Here is a 16,606-nt window from a genome sequence, read left to right as displayed (position 1 = left end):
AGGATGAATACACTCTTCTTTTTCTCCCTTCTTTCTGCTTCAGCCTCCAAGAACTTCTGCCCTGACCTGGAGAAGGTGGTCCTTTTCTCTACCCAATAGTGTCTCCCGAGGGAAAAAGGCCTTTCCTTGAGGCAGCCCTCTTACCTGTTTCTGAGTGGCAGCAAGCAGTCCTTCCCTTCAGGAGGGCACTGGGCTTCTCGTGCCGGCAGATGAGGGCCCGGCACCATTCACAGTGTTTTCGGACCTGGCAGCAGCTGCAAAAGGGCAGAGAACACGGTCTTGGCAGGAGCCTGGCAGGGGTGCCCAGCTGGTGCAGCGTCTGCCCGAGGGGCCTGCTGGGCAGCTCTAGGGCTCTAACCCAGCCTTCCCATGGGGCCTCCGGAGGGAGAGACACAGCAGGGGGCTGAGGGCTTTGCAGGGTGGTGGCCTTTGGGGCAGGAGCTGGCCACCTGTGAGAGGGCCTGTTGGCCACCCCAGAGGACCAGCTCCATTCGGCTGCTCTGCTCTGGGTTGGCAGGGTAACCTGGCAGGCAGGTACCTGGCTCCAGCTGAGAGAGGGGACCGGTCCCCCACCGGCTGCTTGCTCCATAAAGCAGCAGTTGGGTAACTCCAGAAATGCGGGAGCAGCCTCAGAACCGCTGTCAGGACTGGGCCAGAGCCACCACTTCAGGCTAGCCAGGGCTGGGAGGGTTAGGGACGGGGCCAACCATCAGGAATTGCCAGCCGAAAAGCTGGGACTGTGCGTGGGCTGCAATGGACCCACGGAAGGAATGGAAGAATAAATCATGCACCTCGTGGCTTCGAATCTTTTTCTGAGGACTAACATTCTCTAGTCGTGGCAAACTCATCCTCTCAGTGAACCCAAAACCCGGAGTCCTAAAGCATCAGGACCATGAACGCTCCGGCCTCCCTCTGTGGGCAGGAATGAACGGTCTGCAGAGTTAGCACAAAAAAGGAACCAGAGAACCCAAGAGAAGGGCAGAAAAGGAAGCACTAAGACATTAAGTACCTACAGACACTGATGGTTGTTTCCCTCGGGATAGCATGGAGGACTGTTTCCACTCATTCTAACCCTAAGATATATGTAACCTATACATCCAGTGTCTGGGGCTGGGAGGGGTCTTGTGGCTGACATGAGCCTGGAAACAGATGAGGAAACAAGCCTGTTGCTGTGCTTCCCTGTTGGAGCCTGGTGACATTTCACGATCCCCACCCCAGCCCCTCTCTCTCGGCATTGCCCCAGGAAGGTTACTAGAGCCCCTGAATCTCTGGGCAGCAGAGCTGAGAAGGGACCCTGGGACATTTCTGCCCAAGCTGCTTCTGCCAGGGGTGGCCAGAGCAGTCTCCCGGGCCCGGGTCCTTCCTGAGCCACAGAGTCCGGGTTGGGACCAGCTCGGCCCATGCGGGAGGGACCTAGGCCTTGACTCCAGATCTATCAGTGACTGCTGTCTTGCTGTCACCTAGCCAGGAGGGCTTGCCCGGTCACTACCCAGACAGGAATGGCCCAGGGAAGTGAGATCAAGGCCTCTAGGTCCCTCTGGCATGGGATGAGCTGGTCCCAACCAACTCTGCCACTCAGGAGGGACCCTGTGCCCTGGCAACCAGCAGTCTGGCGGGGGCTTGGTCTCTCAGGGACTCTGAACTTGATTTCTGGCAAGGACGGGCTTGGAAACGACAGAGGAGAGATGGAATGGCTGCCTCCCTGGGGACTCCTCCCTGGGAATCAGAGAGGCCGCCCAGGTACCCTGGGTTGTTTCTGTCTTTAGAGAACATGGAAAAATGAGCTTTTCACTCCTCCTGGGGGGGCGCACATGGGCACCGAGTCTTGTTCCTACGGCTCTGGGACCCTCCTGGCCACAGAAACAGGACTGTGGGAGTGACGGGCGCCCCCACATAGCCAGCCGGCCATGAGAATCAAGGCTAGTGGTCAATACGTTGCTCCTGCTTCCCCAGGGGGTCTTCACGAGTAGCAGAACCTGAACTATGCCCCAGCCTGCAAACATGTTTTCCCAAGACACATGGGAGTAGAACAGCCCAGCTGAGACCTCATCCCTCACCCTTAACACTGCCTGGATCCAGGAGGAGGATGTGAGTGCGCTGCGGCTACTGTCAACAAGCCGGGGCTCTAGGGGCACCCCGTTCATTCCCAGAACCAGGAGCGTGTGCTTTAGACGCTCCAACAGCAACAGTGAATAAACAAACGGGACGGAGACTTATTTATCTGTCCCAAACCCAGGCAACCCCAGAGGGCTCGAGTCTGGCTTCCTGCGGGAACACGCACTGCTTCCTCCAGGCCTGGCTAGAGGGACCTGTCTACTTACTGTTTCCACCACGAGCTACTCTACGCTGAGCTAACCGCAGCCTTTGGCCGCTATGTCCCTTTCTTGTGCGTGTCCAATTAGGTAGCATACCCTGAGGGCTTGCTCTGTGACTTAGAGGTCTCCAGATACTTCCAGGGAATAAATCTGGCCAGATGCTGGAAATACAGCCCTAGGGCCTCTCCCTTTGCAGAGCAGTCCAATCGGGAGATATGGGCAAGCGAAAGAGGCTAAGAAACACCGGGAAAAGGGCTCAGTTGGTCTAGGGCTCAGGAAGGTTTCCTGGAAGATGTCAGGCAGAGACTGAGTTTTGGAGGAGGAGGAATAGGGCAGAGAAGTAGAGAAACGGGGAGGCCTGTCATAACAGCGACAGTGGCTTTAGGATTCGCCAAGTGCCTTCTGTGGAGAGGAAGCGAGGCCGCTACTGCACACGGGAGGCTGGGAGCCGTGTCTAGTTCCCTCTGGAACCCCTGCACATCCCCATGACAATGGTGAGGGCTCCAAGCCCACGGCAGAGAGAGAGCACCTTTGGCTCTGCTTCCAATGGGGCACCTCCCAGGATGCGTGCCTTTCACACAACGTGGCTGTCACCAAAGTTCCTCTTTGCTTTGCTAACACTCATCAGACATCACAGCAGTAAGCTGTCGTGGTGGCCCTGTTATGGCCCCGGGAGGGCCTGCAGGTGGGGGTCCCGGCCTCGGGGGTAGCAAAGACTCACTGTATCAGCACACACGTGATGATGAGGACGGTCAGGGCCACGATGGAGACCACCACCAAGGCAGTAATGGCCTGCTTCTTCTGGCTGGCGGCCACCACGGCCAGGAGGTCCGCGTGCTCACAGCGTGCACCGACGTACCCAGAGTGGCAGCTGAGGAAGACAGGAACATCAGTGTGCTCTCCAGGCAGAAGTCTCATTCTCCCCACTCCCCAGGAAGGCTGGGCCGGAGGGGAAAAGCCCAAAAGGGCCCCTCCGGCCTTTGCTATTGGAGGCAAAGGCATCAGCAAAATTTCTCCTACTCCCCTGCACAGGCTCCTCTTGTTTGGAGAACAAGGGATAACTCACCAGCTTATCATCTGAGGGGAAGGTGCTGCTGAGGCACTTCGTTATTACGGTAACCGTGCCAGGTCCCGGGGGAGTGAGGAGGGCGGCAAGTGTGTCCAAGACACGGAGCTCATTTTGGCAGTTCATAAAAATCCAGGTTATTTTTAAACTAAGTGTGTGTATTCAGAATTCCTAGTGATGAGAGAAAGACAATATGCTAAACCAGCAGAAGACAAAGACTGTGCTTTGCTTTTTTATCTTCTTCATCAAGTTTAATTAGTTCTGCAGACATCTACCAGGTGGGGCGTGTACTGGACTAGAGGCCAGCACCACTATCTGGTAATAACAGCTGGGCTCTCTCCGCTAGAGGATTAGTAACGGCACAAAACGCTGCATGTTGATGACCATGCATGTAGCCTGTAAAGGGCAATACCAACGCAAGGTGATAGTATTGCTTGTATTGCTACTATTCAGAGACTCTTTGGCATCAATCATTTCAGTAGCAGCCTCCTCCTAAGAGCTGAGGGCTGAAGCTGCTTCTTCCACGTAGCCCTCACCTATGCTAAACTCCCCCCACCCAGATTCTGGCTGGGGCCACAAGGGGTTCGTGCATGCATGGTGATTCCTCAGGACATGTTCTAGGCATAAGGAAGCGATGGTCATTTTCTGATGCAAGCCCTTCTTTTTCCTACCAAGCATATGATTCTTCTCAGTAGAAGATACTTAGCTTACACACAGGTCCCTTTGTCTGGGGTGACTTTTTTATGGTAATGAAAATGTTTGATCACCACTGCCTTCTCAGGTGGGATAGCTTCCTTCCCACAGGGGACTTCCTTGAGGGGCAGTCTTGCACCAAACATCACACTGGATTTAAAGGTTTTTGTCCCTCCCCACCGCCCTTCGGACACGACAATGATAGTTAAATTTTTTTTTTTTTTAAGAGTCTACCTTTTGATGAAATAGCCAGACTGTCACCTTCACTTTTAGATTAAAAGGCTTTGGAAGGGCAAGGAAAATGAAGGGGGATTAAGGATCCTGGTACGCCTGCTCTTGTGCAGGACCAGCCCCAGGGGCGTTGCATTTGTGATTCCCTTAAACCTGGGCTCCCGGGCTGCCAGACCCCACATGCCAGAAGGAGTCACAGGACAAATATAGTGCATTTTCCTGGAGTACAGGTTTTGCTCAATGCTAGCACAAATTGAATCATTTTCAGTTACTGTATGGGTTTAAGGTTATGGCAAACAGGAGATACTGCAAAAATGGCTGCTTAAGGCTACAACCTGGGATACCAGAACATGTAGCTTCTGTCTTTAACGCTGCTTAATGGAAAAGTCTCTCACTGGTGCTCTTTATCCCAAAGCCCAACTGTTATGTACCTCCTTTAAAGGTATTCTTTAGTTTGAATTCTTTTGTCTGAACTTGCTTTTCTGTTAGAGGTTAGTTTACATTTGACACATGTTTTCTCACTTAGTCTTTGCACAGAAAAGTCAAGTCACTTGCCTGTGCCCACCCTGCCAGGGAAGAGAGAGAAATCCATTCCCAGGTCTGCTGACCACAGGGTCTGGGTTCTCGCCCACTCAGCAGGGCTGCTGCCCCTGCACGCTATCTGGGGATTGCGATGAGAATGCCGCAGATTCAGCTCTTGATTAAATCTGGCTTTTGGTTTAGCCTCCAATCTTGAAAGTGTAAAGGAGATTTGAGCTTTTAGGTTCAACAAGGGTGCAAAGGGTTTGCAGTCTTCAGTTAGTAAGGAAGCTGGGGAGGGCCAACCGGGATGGAAAATGCCATCTACAGACCCGAGGAGGAGAGAGAGGCTCCAGAGAGGAAGAAGATGCAGGAGCTCTGGCAAGAAGACCTTGTCTGAAAAAGGATCTGGACCACAGAAGTGTGAATAAGAACACAGACTCTCACAGACTTTGGCTAGGATGGCGAAGACTGGGGGCTAGGAAACAGGGGCAAGTTTGCTTTTGTTTGGTCTTAATAACAAAATCATTTTGAGGGCAAATTCAGAAACAGCTCACCCTGTAGGCTGGGGAGAAAACAAGGCGCTGGCCCCTTCCCCGTAGGGGAAAGCTGACGGTGGACTGAACTTGAGACTGAGAGGCGATATGCAACAGGCACAGGTGATGCACAAATTGAAGCTGTGGGTGTCTATAGCGAATCCTGCAAAGGGTCCCTCCTCCAACCCATCCTGAATATTCACCCTGCACCCAGATGGCTCCCACCTGGGTTGTGGGCTTCCTCCATTTGGTATCTAACACCCCTTATCTGCAGGACCCTAACCCACCCCCTCTACTTTATCTCCAGTCACCTAGGTTTCAGCCAACCCAAGAAGTCCCCCCACCCCTAATGTCAACTAAACTAGTGCCCAGCACATAGGCACTCAGGACACGTCGGCCTGTGAATGAATGAATGAATGAATGAATGACTACCTTCCCCTTGCCCATCTCAGCTCCTGCCACCTTCTCTGCCTGGAATATTATTCCTCACTTTCTTCCTCAAACTCCATCTCAAAGACCACATTCGCCAAGAAGATATAATTTAAAGACTCACTCATTCATTCGCCCAGTCATCCATCCATCCATTTTCCATAGCTCTTTCTATGGATCTCCCTATAGCCTCTCCTTCTCTGAAGGCCCTTAGGACTATGCCCACCTCTCTGGCTGCCTCTCCCACCAGCCTCACTTTAGGCCAGCCTCCAGGCTCCCGCAGGCAAGACCTAGCTCTACAAAAACTCTGGTGAACCACAGAGCAGAAGAGGGTTGGGGAGCCTGGGCTTTGGGATGGATAGTTAGATGTCTAACCAGGAGTTGCAGTCAAGCCAGTGAGACTTCTCTGTAGCTGGGTGTCAGTCTGCTTCCTCCGAGGGAAGGGTAGTGTGATGAGGGTTTGCACAGCTATTCGTGAAAGGTCCAGGCTATAGGAAGAGCACCTCAGGAGGCAATTTCACCCAGCTAGAGACGTTCCTACTCTAACCTGCAGGCCCTGGGAGAGGAGGATTCTAACACCTCCTCAACTGCTTGGTTCTGGAAACCCTATGAATTAACAAATCAATGCTGGGGACTCTAAGAAATCCCGTTTAAATAAAATAGTGGGAGCTTAGTGCTAATTACATTATCTTATCAACGAAGGCTACGCTAAACTCCTACATGAACTATCTCTGTTAATCCCAACAATGACTACTGCATGGGAGGTCTGGGCTGCTGTTTACCTTGTTTCACAGATGGGGCGGGCAGATTCTGGAGTTAAAAACCTAAGGATCTCAACTGTGAAGGAGACCTTTCCGGGGTAATGCAAATTAATCCAGAAGATACTACTCTGGGATAGTGATTCAATGGCAAACTCACAAACTGCACAGCAAAAAGGAAGAGGGGTGGCTGATTGCCCCATAAAGAGGTCTTCCTGCTGTGGGTGTAGCAAGTTGCAAAGATGCCCCCAAACAGTGCCGTCTTAACTCACTAGGGAAGATAACCCTCTAGGCTGGGTCACATTTTGCTGACTTTCCATCCTCTTCCTGCCATGTGTGTGCTGGGCCCTTTCCAACCAACCTGGCCTCAGTACTGCCCCGGGCAGAGGTCTTTCCCATTAGGAAAGTCTTCATGCCAAAAAGAATGCCTCTGTCCACTTAGTGTCACAGCAGTAAACATTCAAACCCCAGTCTCATTGAGTTAGGGAGCTCAGCTTGCTTCTGAATGAAAACTTCCCCAGTGAGGCATGGGGAGCACCTGAGTTGCTGCCCAATACATGAGACTCCAGGTCATGGCCCAGGTGAGCTCCAAGAAGAGCAAGTCTTAGCACCAAGCAGCCCAGCTGCAGCTGGGAGGCAGAACAGCCAGTGGTCCAGATACTTGAGCTTCTCCCAGGACCTCCCAGGTCAAAATCTCTCTGAAAATGGGGCCCGGGTGTCTTAAAGAAAAGGCCGAGGGTATTCTGATGAAGCCTGAGTTGAAAGCCACCGTGAAGGTTTACCAGCGAAATCAACTCTGGCTGGCCATTGGAATGGCCTGGGGAGCTTGAAAAAATCCTGAGGTCCAGGCCACAGCCCAGACCAACTAAATCAGAATCCCTGGGAGTAAGGCCTGGGCATCAGCATTTTTAGAGCTCCCAGATGATTCCAATGGGCAGCCAAAGTTGAGAACACAATTTAGACTTTCTGGCCTTGGGGTGGAGGGAGGTCCTTTCTTCTCCCCAGTCGACTGTAATACACGGATGCTTCTCAGTTGCTCTTTACTAGCGGGGGAGCAAGAAAAGGTTTGGTGACATACATTTAAAAAAAAGTCTCCCAAGCTTCTACTAATATTAGACTTAATTACGCAATTATTTTAGCATAAGTCACACAATGAGGGGAAAAGTCACCTCACCTGGTCACAAATGAATCACGCTGCTGTCTCTACCTCAGGTAGGCACTGCTTCCCACCTGGCTGTACATTGGAATCACCTTGGAAGCTCTGGAGAATGCCAGAGCCATGGTCATACCCTTGGAGATGCCCATCCAATTGGTCTGGGCACCCAAGTGACTCTAATGTTGAGGCCTGAGAACCACTGAGGTAGAAGGTCATTTAAGGACACAGAATCAAGACCCAACAATTCAAAATCTGCCCCTCCCCCTTCTCCTTCCTCTCTTCCCCCGTCTCTGCCTGGGCATTTCCCCAGGTTGGGAGCTGTACAGTGGGCCCTCTCATTCAGGTGCAGGAGAAATGGGAGATGCAGCACCTCTGTTTAAGAAAGGAATCTGAGGGCTTCCCTGGTGGCACAGTGGTTGAGAGTCCGCCTGCCGATGCAGGGGACACGGGTTCGTGTCCCGGTCCGGGAAGATCCCACATGCCGCGTAGCGGCTGGGCCCGTGAGCCATGGCCGCTGAGCCTGCGCGTCCGGAGCCTGTGCTCCGCAACGGGAGAGGCCACAACAGTGAGAGGCCCGCGTACCGCAAAAAAAAAAAAAGAGAAAGGAATCTGAGCAAAATAGGAATTTTTCTGTCACGAAGGGGAATGGCACATGTGTAAGGCTGAACATTTTCTTATAACATTTGACCATTCAATTTTATCTGTCGAGAGTGGATGTCGTCAAACACAAGACTCTGGAATGCTGATTCTGTCTTCATAATTCTGAAAATGAGGCTCTGGAATCACATGTAGGCTGTTTCCCCCAGATAAGAATAAAAAAGAAGTACATAAGAAAGAAAGGAAAGAGTGTAGCACAGGAGGGGCAAGGAGCTTGTCTGAGCTGCAGGGGCCACCGTGGCTGAAGACGAAAGGCAACGGGCTCCAGCCAGGCGAGTCCCTGAGACCTTCTCATTTTTGTTACTGATTCAGTTTGGAGGTTGCTTTGGTGCTTTTCTTAGGAGCAGACTTTGTGGCTTAGGCCTCCTCATTTTAATAAGAATTACATGATCAATGATATGCCTTTCTTTCTCCTCTGCTGAGGGTTTTCAGACCTTCTAGTCCTGTCCAGTTGCTCAGTGTTTCCCCTAAGTCCCTTTTGTACCTGGTTCACAGTGCCTTTTAAAATTTTAAAGAAATAGGATAATGCATGTAGAGCTGTGCTCTTATAAGTGTGTTTGTTTGTTTTTTTTCCTTAAGGAAGATGTTCTCCAACTAGAGAAAGAATGTTTCTAAGCAAATTGGAAAGAACATACATCACAATATAATAGAACAGAAAGACAAAGAAAAATCCACCCTACCACCTTAAATGGCAGTCTGATTGACAAGGAGTTCTTCTGGACTACTTCTATGTAGTTTTTAACATAGTTAAGATTTTTAAAAAATACGATTTTGCATCAATTTCTCAGTTAACATCTCTTCACCATTTTACTATGTCATTAGGAAACTGCAGAAGTTGTTTAAAATGGTTGTAAAGTAAATTATACACGATTTGCTTCACTGAACCCTTACCGTTTAGGCTGTATCCAATTTTGATATCATAAACAATGCCAGGGGATTATCTCTGTGTACACATTTTGTTTGCATTTGAGATTACTTCCTCGGGACAGGATCCCGCAAGTGGGCACAACATGGTACAGACTTTGGAGCCAAACTGTCATTCGTTTGAATCCCATTCCCCGCGTAACGCCTGTGTGATCTTGAGCCAGTTACTCCACCTCTCTGTGGCACTCATTCTGCGTCCTTAAAACATGATAGTAATAAAACTTACCTCATAGAGTTATGAGCATTAAATGAGTTAACATCTTGTGAAGTGCCTGACACAAAGGAAGGGCTGTACGAGTGCAAAAAATGTAAATAAAAGAATGGGAGCATTTTCCAGGCTCTTGAGAGACACTGTCTTCATAAACAATGGCGTACCCTCTGGCAGGAGGCGAGGGCTCTGATTTGTAGCCACGCCTTTTGGCACAGGCTCCGAGATAAAGTTTTTAACATGGGGGCCAAGAACCAAGGTGACCAAGGGCCAGGGACCATGGTTTTAGAAAAACGTTTATACCAACTTGCCTTTAACATGGAGAAAATCCATAGGGCCGTGGTGGGAGTGGGGACATGAGTCGCAGGACACCTGTACTGGGTTTGCCCATTTTTGGCTTCAAGAACTGGATTTACCAAGTCCTAGAACCTCTCTGCTTGGGGCGCTCGGGAGGAGTGGGCTGGAGGGAGTAGGGGCTTCCTCATTGTACAGCCCTGGGTTCCATGGTCTACCCAACTTTCACTGCTTCTTCAGCAGGACTTGGATCCTTCAGCTGTGGTGATGGCAACAATGTGCTGTTCACGATGGTGATCGTGCTGATGACGGCTGTTCTTATGCTCTGCTAGGAACTGGGCTTCAATATTCTCCAATGTGCTAATAGAACTTTCCGTGATGATTCGACAGATGAATGGATAAAGATGTGGTACATATATACAATGGGATACTACTCAGCCATAAAAAAGAACGAAAGAAGCCATTTGCAGCAACGTGGATGCAACTAGAGATTATCACACCAAGTGAAGTAAGTTAGAAAGAGAAGGCAATATCTTATGATATCACTTATATGTGGAATCTAAAATACGGCACGAACGAACCTATCTATGAAACAGAAACAGACTCACAGACATAGAGAACAGATTTGTCTATTGCCAAGGGGGAGGGGGAGTGGGGGACAGATGGATTGGGAGTTTGGGGTTAGTAGATGCAAACTATCACACAGAGAATAAACAACAAAGTCCTACTGTATAGCACAGGGAACTATAGTCAGTATCTGGGGATAAACCATAATGGGAAAGAATATAAAAAAGAATGTATATATATGTAGAACTGAGTCACCTTGCTGTACAGCAGAAATGAACACAACATTGTAAACCAACTACGCTTCGATAAAAAAATACATTTAAGAAGAACCTTCTGTGATGATGGAAAGAGCGTCTGTATGTGTGCTGTCTAATACCGTAGCCGCTAGCTGCCTAGAGGTACTGAGTACTTGAAATGCGGCTGGTGAGACTGAAAAACAAATTTTATTGGAGTATCGTTGATTTACAATGATGTGTTCGTTTCAGGTGTACAGCAAAGTGAATCAGTTACACATATACACATATCCACTCTTTTTTTAGGTTCTTTTCCCATATAGGCCATTACAGAGTATTGAGTAGAGTTCCCTGTGCTATACAGTAGGTTCTTATCAGTTATCTATCTTATATATCGAGTAGTGCGTATATGTCAATCCCAAGCTACCAATGTATCCCTCTCCCCCGTATCCCCTGGTAACCGTAAGTGTGTTTCCTACATCCGTGGCTCTACTTCTGTGAAAAACTACATTTTAATTAATTAAATAAGTTAAATAGCCACACGTGGCTAGTGGCTCCTGTCTTGGACAGCAAAAGCTCTGCTTGCATTATGGTCCCTGGGTCCTCATTACCATCCTGAGAAGTACTAATCTCTCCATTTTATACACAAAGAAACTGAGGCTTAACGGTGCTAAGTCACTCAGATCTGTCTGATGTCCACATCCATGCCTTTAACTGCTGCGTTATCCTGCCTGGTGCGTGACCCTCAGTACCTGCTTCCGCTGGGGGTAGAGAGAGGGCGTGCACTTTCTCCAGACCTGTGGGTGGGTGATGTCTTAACGTCTTAGCCCTACACCCCACCACCTGCTGGTTATTGAGATGACAGTAGATCTACATAAAGTGGCTCACGCACCAACAAGAAAACCACTCCCAATCCTGATGGCGTGATCTTGGTCACACAGGCAGTCTGCTTGCGCACTGAAGGTGGTCACCCCGCTCTGGGTGTTTGACTCTGTTCAGATCCCACTGGGATGTGCTGTGGCCAGAGCCAGGTGGAATGTTTTCCTTGGCTGACAGTAATGTGCTTTCACACTTTGCTGTGGGAAAGTCAGGGTGTTTAGTCACCGAGGGGCATTTTTTGGATAGGTGAGACACTTCGATGAGTTGTCACTGGCTGCCAACACTGGAACCCTGAAAACCTGTCACCCGGGTGGCTTCCTTCAACTGTTTTCCTTTGTTTGAAGGTTTCTGCAGGCAGCAGACCAACGGTTTGCAGAATCTGCCTCAGGGAAAAAAACCGTGTTTGAGTCCTAACCTTGCATTTCTACGGTTTTACTTACTACCTTTGGAAATTCTTTCCCTATTTGTTTTCTGAAGTGGTTGGCTCCCAGAAGGGATTTATTAAAGGGAGACCAAAGATACAATCTAGGGTTCATCTGAAGCATAAATGTTTCAGGATAATGTTCACTACCTTGGGTGATTTCTGACTAGTTATTTGTTGTAACTTTTTTTCCTTATCTCATATTTTAGTGTGAGATGTCATTTTAGTTCTCTGGAAACCTAAGGACTATTGTTCTTATGGAAAACAAAGCTTAAGAATGACAGTAGTTTAGAAAGAGCTCCCTCTTTTCGGACTATAATCTTGGGCCCCTGTGGGTTTTCCTGTAAGGCCGTGACTGACACGGCCTTAACTTCAAGGTATGTCAGTTTTATTGACAAGGACGAGTGTGTCAGCTCCCTAAAGCTGGGGTAGTTCTAAGAGCGGGGACAGCAGGTTTTGCTTTCTCTGCGTGGACTCACAGTTTTTGGTCTGGTGGGAATTAATGAATTAGAACATTCTTCTACGTACTGTAAATACAAAAAGGTATAAGGCGTGGTCCTGCCCTCACTGAGCTTACAAGCTCATGTGGCGGCAGAAGTGAGCAAAGCAGGCTGGCGTGAGCGGAACAGAGCGGGCAACAGGAATGACTGGGGACCGACTTTGGCTTCAGTGTTGGGGACCAGCAGGAAGAGGTGGAAACTGGGGAACTTGTGGGGGGAGGCAGGCTGTGTTCCAGAGAAGCTGGGCGTCTGCCTGGAGATGTAAAACTGACTTCCAAAATGTGGACAGCTAATTACAACCACCAAAGCACGAGGCAGACTCATCTACCGTGGTATGAAACACGTCTGTGGGCTGAATACCACCCCTGGGCCGCCAAGATCCAGCGGGGAAACTGAGGTAAAGAGGCGGTAAAGGTTCACGTGGCCACGCCTCCCCACAGACGGTCAGCTTTCCCACACTGCAGCAGGGGCTCCGCTGATTCTGTAGACCCTGCCCTCGGCCCACAGGAAGGATTCATTGAGAGTCTGTGCTGAGGGTAACGAGTGTAGGAATGACCCTGACCTTCCTCTGGAGGAAGGTTTACCTGCAGGGGGAAGGTGCCAACACCTTTCCTGGAAATAAGAGCTATTTGAGGGGAACTCTGTGAGGCTGAGACAGAGTGCCCTCAGGGGCAACAGCTGAGAACATGGGTTTCGGGGTTGGAATTGATGGGACTGAACCCCAGCTCCACCATTTATGGGCTCTGGGGCTCCGGGCAAGTCCCTAACTTCTCTGAGCCTCTGTTTTCTCATTCATACAATAAGGGCAAGAATCTCTACTTGAGAGGGAAGCTGGGAGAATGGGAGGACTCCATGAGTCACTGTATGTGGAGTGCTGGGAGCCGGCCCGGCACACAGTTACAGCTTTTACAGAGAGCTTACTACTATTATTAACAGTAATAGTTACAGGGTGAGTGGGGAGAGAGACAGCCGGTCTTCCTGACCACCAGCACGCAATGGTGTGTAAATGTGAGGGACAGTGATCTCCCCGAGCCACGAGCGGGGCTTGGGATCTGGACCGAACAGAACAAGGGAGCCACCACCCCCTGCTCTCAGAAGGCGTCCGCCAGCCGAAGGGGGCTCGGCCACAGGCAAGGTTACCTGCCGACCCAGGCTCAAGGCTGCCAGCTCTCAGAGTTTACAACAGTCCCTGATCTGGGGGAAAAACTGAACTTCTGACACACTTTTGATCAGAACTCCCCTCTCTCTCTCCCATCACACAGCCCGGGGCAGCCTGAGGGTCCCGGCACCGGGCACCGCTGGAGGGGAGAGGGCCTTCCGCCTGCTGCACTGGTAGGCTTCCTGAGATCTAGGCCAAGGAGCCACCCTTCCTTCAGGGCCAGTGTTTTTCCATAATGACCAGCCTACGATCAAAAATAATCCCATCGCCTCCCAGAGGCTCCTCTGTGTATTTTAATAAGAATGATCACCATGAGTGACGAAGACTATTGTCATCATCGTGCTTTGTACTTAGGGGTGGGGAGGGCTCTTGGCTCTGCAGACGTGGCCTGGGGGCCTCACCCAGGCCTCCCAGGAGGAAGGTGGCCAGCGTGCCTCTCCAGGCTTCAGAGGCACCCCGAGGGGCCCGCCCAGGCTCACACAGCTGCACATCAGGAAGAGGAAAGCCCTACCCACCACCACTTACTGTGGCAGGCTTTCCCGGTCCCCAGTCTCTCCTGGGCTACTCATCCGATACCCTTAAGCATCACGGTTAAGAATGCAGTTTTAGGAGCCAGACAGGCTGGGTCTGGATGTGAGCTCTGCTATGCGATCTGGGCACAGCTTCTCTGGGCCCACCTCGCGGGATCATTCTGACGGTTACACGAATTAACACATGGATCATGCTTAGAACGATGTCTGGCATGAAGCAAAGCCCAATAAATGCTGGCTTTTATTAACATCTAGTATTATTTACTGGTATTATTAGTTTGGATCATATGAAATTGCTGACTTTTAACCGTTTTTGACCTATAAAAATGGCAACTTCATAGACATGGGTGGTTCTTAATGGGGGTAGAGGGCAATTCTTCCTCTGCCCCCAACCCCCCCACCCCCATCCTGGGGGACATCTGGCAATGTCTGGAGACATTTTTGGTTGTCACGACTGTTGGGGGGAGGTGGTGCTACTGGCACGTAGTGGGTAGAGGCCAGGGTTGCTAACACCCTTCAGTGCACAGGCGAGCTCTCACAGCAAGGGGTTACCCAGCCCCAAAAGTCAACAGTGCCAAGGCTGACTATAGGGCCACCTAACCGTACTCCACCACGCACAGATTTACTTCCCTAAAACACCCCTTGCCACGAGTGGCACGGCTCCCACTGCCTAGAGAATAAAGGCTCACTTCCAACAGGCTCTGGCTTCCAATTCATCTCCAATCTTGTCTCCTCCCTACTGTGGCCTCACTGACTGTAACGGCAGGTCACCCAACACTCCAGGCCTGGAGCAACCTCTCTGCTCTCCACACCAGCCAATCCCCGACACCTGCTCCGGGAAGCTTTCCTTATGGGCCTTCCTTGCCCAGTCGGGCTGACCATGGCAATCACTGGTGGCTCCTAACTAAAGTGACTCCTGGGTCCCATTCCTGGAGATTCTGATTCCGGGGACTGGGGTGGGGCTCAGCTATGTTTTCAGAAGCAGCCCCCGGGGGCCCATGCTCAGCCTGCAGTGGCAAATGCCACGCCCTGGCCTGCATCTTTATTTCCAAATTGCTTTGCTCTGTTACCACTCATGCACACCAACCCTCTGTGTGCACTTCTGGCTTATTTTATTAGCTGGATGAGGGCAGAGACCTCATCTTAAGAGACTCCAGCTGTTCAAAGGGATCCAAACAAGTGCCTTGCCCTCCAGAAATTCTAAGTAGTGAATTCAACTTGAACCAAAATTAGGAGTTTGGGATTAACAGATATGCACTACTATATAAAAAATAAACAACAAGGTCCTACTGTAGAGCACAGGGAACTATATTCACTATCTGGTCATAACCTATAATGTAAAAGAATCTGAAAAAGAATATATTCTTTATATAAAAAATATATAGGAATAACTGAATCGCTTTGCTGTACACCTGAAACTAGCACAACATTGTAAATCAGCTATACTTCAATTAAAAAAAAAAAGAAAAAAAGTGAATCCAGGAATTTTCAGACTTTGTTGAACCCAGGAGTCACCTGAGGTGCTTGTTAAAAATGCAGATCCCCAGGCTCTAAACTCTAGGAGTTCTGCCTCAGTGGCTCTGGGCCAGGGCTCTGGAACCTGGATTTTTCACCAACTGGGTTTGAAGCAGGTGTCCCTCAGCCCGCTGTTCTGATTCTCTAACACGTCGGCTGCAAGGCTCTCAGGGGCCTCGGGCATGGCTTCTGGAGGGAAGTGCTCTTTTAGTGGGTTGCTGGCGCGTGGGCAGCCCCAGCACCCCAGAACCCCAGGGGACACTTACACACATGCTGGCTTGTCCTCCTGCACCAAAAACCTGCAGGTTCCATGGAAGCAGAACTGACTGTGGGAAGCAGGGCAGTCATTAAAATGGGACACCACAGCTGCGGCCACGGGTGGGTCTGCTGGGGAGAGAAAAGACATTCGGCTCAGATCCAAGGCATAGCCAGACATCCCATGGGTCCACCCCACCGGAGAGGGAGCCTGGATGGCTGGGTTTTCTGGTCTCTACCAGTACCTCCTCTTCAGCTCTAACTTTCTAACAGCCAGTACAGGACCAGAGATGCCTGCAGTGTGAGCCTTCCAGTGGGGCTTTACTTATTTACTTAACTTTGTAGAAAACAAAACAATCTTTCCAAAAGACTCAGTGTAATTCAGAGACACCAGAGCAATTTTACTTTTAAAGCCTGTTCCCCAAGAATGACCTAATTTTACTTTTGCAAGGTGATAGTGATGATTTTTTAAAAGAGAGCCTTCATAAAAATCTGTTTTAAAGGTAGGAAACCGAAGAAAGGCACAAAAGAGTACTCGAAAGCCATTAAATTGATGCTGAGGAAGAATAATGATGCAAAAAGATGTTCATGACATATGACTGTAAGTGAACTAGTGCATTTCCAATGTGGTCTGTATAGTATGATTCTATTTAAACAAACAAACAAACAGAAATTTAGATGTGAGGAAGTCTGGGAAGGATTTACATGAACATGGTGGTAGGGCCTTTCTGGGGTGGTAGGATTAGGCGTGATCGTGCCAT

At 49.8% G+C, this 16,606-nt stretch overlaps 1 protein-coding gene across 4 annotated transcripts in view; it reads right to left on the bottom strand.

The window, feature by feature from the left end:
• TGFA (transforming growth factor alpha) overlaps positions 1-16,606 on the bottom strand; it is a 114,888-nt gene that overhangs the window by 13,117 nt on the left and 85,165 nt on the right. For 3 of the 4 annotated variants that reach the window (XR_012325654.1, XR_012325653.1, XM_033838341.2), the window contains exons 3-5: positions 15,857-15,977; positions 3,037-3,186; positions 145-254 (exon numbers count right to left, since the gene is read on the bottom strand). Coding sequence is in view for 2 of the 4 variants with exons in the window: in XM_033838341.2 (XP_033694232.1) it covers positions 145-254; positions 3,037-3,186; positions 15,857-15,977 (381 nt within the window). In the remaining 2 variants the exon portion in view is untranslated. The remainder of the gene's footprint in view (positions 1-144; positions 255-3,036; positions 3,187-15,856; positions 15,978-16,606) is intronic. The other variant, XM_033838343.2, reaches the window with a different exon arrangement.

The sequence above is a fragment of the Tursiops truncatus genome, chromosome 14 (genome assembly GCF_011762595.2).
Source record: "Tursiops truncatus isolate mTurTru1 chromosome 14, mTurTru1.mat.Y, whole genome shotgun sequence".
NCBI classification, from domain to species: domain Eukaryota; kingdom Metazoa; phylum Chordata; class Mammalia; order Artiodactyla; family Delphinidae; genus Tursiops; species Tursiops truncatus.
This window is presented reverse-complemented; position numbering and strand designations above follow the sequence as displayed.